Source organism: Rutidosis leptorrhynchoides, chromosome 4 (genome assembly GCF_046630445.1).
Source record: "Rutidosis leptorrhynchoides isolate AG116_Rl617_1_P2 chromosome 4, CSIRO_AGI_Rlap_v1, whole genome shotgun sequence".
Lineage (NCBI taxonomy): Eukaryota > Viridiplantae > Streptophyta > Magnoliopsida > Asterales > Asteraceae > Rutidosis > Rutidosis leptorrhynchoides.
In genome coordinates, this window is record NC_092336.1 from 194,944,839 (window position 1) to 194,948,085 (window position 3,247).

The 3,247-nt window shown below is 41.3% G+C and overlaps 1 protein-coding gene across 1 annotated transcript; it reads left to right on the plus strand.

Annotated features, from left to right (window-relative positions):
• Nucleotides 1-1,495: 1,495 nt before the first annotated feature.
• On the plus strand, nucleotides 1,496-2,915 carry LOC139841317 (uncharacterized). The gene is made up of 5 exons (XM_071831541.1): nucleotides 1,496-1,655; nucleotides 1,697-1,887; nucleotides 1,990-2,064; nucleotides 2,244-2,469; nucleotides 2,560-2,915. The coding sequence occupies exons 1-5, from the start codon at nucleotides 1,496-1,498 to the stop codon at nucleotides 2,913-2,915; spliced, it is 1,008 nt and encodes a 335-aa protein (XP_071687642.1).
• Nucleotides 2,916-3,247: the final 332 nt, after the last annotated feature.

Below are 3,247 nucleotides of genomic sequence, written 5' to 3' on the forward strand. Positions count from 1 at the left end.
CTCCTAATACAATCTTCAGTGTTCTTCTCTGGGTACTAGGTTTCCCGCACGGAGTCGAAGGCCTTGAGAGTATGATTAATATTGTACAAGAGAGAGAAATAAGTGAATTGAAGTGTGTGTTGGAATGAATGACAAAGACCCTTTAAATAGACTAGGATTTTACCAAAATACAGCTGGCTGGCCGTTTGGCAGCCCGTTTGGTGGGCCGTATTTGGCAGCCCGTTTGGCTGGCAGCCCGTTTCTTGGGGCCGTTTGCTGAGCCGTTTGGCAGGCCGTATGGCAGGCCATATCTGGTGCTGGTCAGCCTTGATTCTCTGGATCGTAACTTGATTTCTTGTCTTTCACCGGTTTTGCTCTAGAATCTTCATTTTAGCTTCGATTCTCTTGATTCTTTTTGCACCGCCTTCGTAATTACTTGTTCTTCAATTCTAACCAACGAAGTGGGTATTTTGCCGACGAAGTTCGAATCTTTCTTGTTTTTGGGCCTTAATACCGGGGTGAAAACGTAACTTTTTAGCCAATATCAACGATAGTAGAATTTGTTGTCGTAAGGTCTTGCTCAAAATACAACGCGCTTTTAGGGCGCACGACCTTGCAAAAATTGGTAGCCATCTCTTCCACGTTACACGGCCTTATCAAGTTCCCAACACCGTTAGGAATTGCAACGATAAGGTCAGAAAAGCAAGATACAAGCATTGCGGCTGTAGAACAAGCAGAACAACAGCCGAGTGAGGCAGAGCAAATTTGAAGCTGCATGATCATCGCAAACCCGCGACATCCAGAACAGAAAATTAAAATTGGCAGAGGATTGTCTGATGAGACAAAGTTTAAGCTTCGTAATATATTAGCTTCTAATACGGACGTCTTCGCATGGAAAGAAGCGGACATGATAAGTGTACCAAGGGAAATTGCTGAGCACAAGCTTAACGCAAATCCTAGTCTGACGCCAGTGCGACAAAAGAAACGTGGCATGGCTCCTGAAAGAAGCGAATGGTTGAAGGCAGAAGTCAATAAGTTGGTCAAAGCAAACATCTTGCGAGAAGTAAGGTACCAAACATAGGTAACAAACCCAGTGCTGGTAAAAAAGCCCGATGGGTCTTGGCGCATGTGTGTTGACTTCACGGATATCAATAAAGCTTGCCCCAAGGAAAATTATCCTCTACCAGAAATAGACTGGAAAGTTGAATCATTAGCTGGCTTCCGATACAAATGTTTTTTGGATGCGTACAAAGGATACCATCAAATACAGATGGCAGCGGACGACGAGGATAAGACTGCTTTCCACACAAGCCAGGGCATATACTGCTATACCAAGATGCCATTTGATTTAAAAAATGCTGGTGCAACATACCAACGGGTAATAGACGAAGCTTTCAAAGGTCATATTGGGAGAAATTTGGAAGCATACATTGACGACCTAGTTATAAAAAGCACAACATAACAAGGTCTGTTGGAAGACATATTAGAAACGTTCACGTCATTAAGAAAGATTAATATGAAGCTCAACCCGTTGAAGTGCAGTTTTGGAGAGGAAGAAGGAAAGTTTCTTGGTCATATAATAACTGAGTGCGGGATACATGCAAACCCAAAGAAAATAGAGGCAATCGAGAATATGCCGTCACCAAGAAATAAAAAAGAAGTACAAAGTTTAACGGGTAAGTTGGCGCATTAACGAGGTTCTTATCAAAATCCGCAGAGCGATCACTCCCCTTTTTCGGGACATTGAAGAATTGCTTAAAGAAAACGGATTTAAAGTGGACGGAGGAAGCAGAAGTGGCGTTTCAAGAAATGAAAAAGTTGCTGAAAGAGCTGCCAACAATGACTGCGCCGATTGCGGGAGAAACGTTGATACTATACTTAGCAGCATCGAATGAAGCAATAACTTCAGTATTAATAGCAGACAGAGGATAGGTACGCACTATAAAATTAAAAATAGCTAATTTTCAATCAATAGGCATTTGAAGTTATATAATTATGCTATGCGAACAGGAACAAATGCATGTATATTTTGTTAGCAAAGCTTTAACAGGAAGTGAATTAAACTATCCTGCAATCGAAAAACTGGTTTATACACTAGTGCATACGGCTAGACGCTTACGAAGATATTTCTAAGCGCACCCAATAAGGGTCCTAACAGATCAGCCGATAAAGCAGGTACGACAAACAACAATTTGTTGTCAAACAAATATAAAATTGCTTCATAAATCCTAGCAAATTTACATTCGCTGATACATGTTGAGCAGGTGCTATATAAACCAAAAAATTTTGGTCGCATGGCCAAATGGGCTATTGAATTGGGAGAGCACGAAATAAGATTCTCACCACGAAGTGCGGTAAAAGGGCAATTCCTAGCAGATTATCTGGCTGAAACAGCTGGAGATATCGAAGTCTCATATGAATCAAAAGAAATACCACCTCCGCCCGAACAGCTGTGGGAAATGCACACAGATGGGGCTTGTGGCCCAGAAGGCATAGGGGCATGAATTGTCCTAAAAAGTCCAGAAGGAGAGGAATATACCTTCGCACTGCGATTCAGCTTCCCTGTCACAAATAATGAAGCTGAATATGAAGCATTGTTATCTGGGATGCGGGTAGCAAAATATCTGGAGGTTAAAGAACTGTCAGTATATGTTGATTCGCAGTTAGTTGCAAACCAATTTAACGGAATATTCGAAGCACACGATGAATCAATGCAAAAATACTTAAAGCTTGTGCAAGAGCTAGCAGTTGACTTCGATTTATTCCGGATAACTCAGGTTTCGAGGACACTGAATAAAAAGGCGGATGCGCTAAGTAAGTTAGAAGCATTAACATTCAGTCATTTTAAGAAAGAAATTTGGGTTGAGGAAGTTAAAGTAAAATCTATTAAAGAAGACAGTGTTTCGGCTGCAGTTGAAGAAGAGGAGCAGAGTTGACTGACACCAATAATAGAATTTCTAATCTATTAAAGAAGACAGTGTTTCGGCTGCAGTTGAAGAAGAGGAGCAGAGTTGACTGACACCAATAATAGAATTTCTAACCAAAGGTACATTGCCGATAGATTCAAGTGAAGCAAGAAATATTAAGATGAAAGCACCAATGTATCTATTAGATAAGGGAATTCTATATAGAAAGTCTTTTCTGGGACCTCATTTGCGGTGCCTTAATCCAACTCAAGCGGAGTCAATCATACGGGAAGTACACGAGGGAATGTGCGCTCTGCATTCGGGACACAAAACAGATGCGTCCAAAATAATGCGGCTCGGAT

Coding starts and splice junctions, on each gene's coding strand:
- LOC139841317 (XM_071831541.1), top strand. CDS start 1,496: ATGAAGCTCAACCCGTTGAAGTGCAGTTTTGGAGAGGAAGAAGGAAAG. Junction 1,656..1,696: donor AGAAGTACAAAGTTTAACGG/GTAAGTTGGCGC, acceptor CAAAATCCGCAG/AGCGATCACTCCCCTTTTTC. Junction 2,065..2,243: donor ATCCTGCAATCGAAAAACTG/GTTTATACACTA, acceptor CATGTTGAGCAG/GTGCTATATAAACCAAAAAA.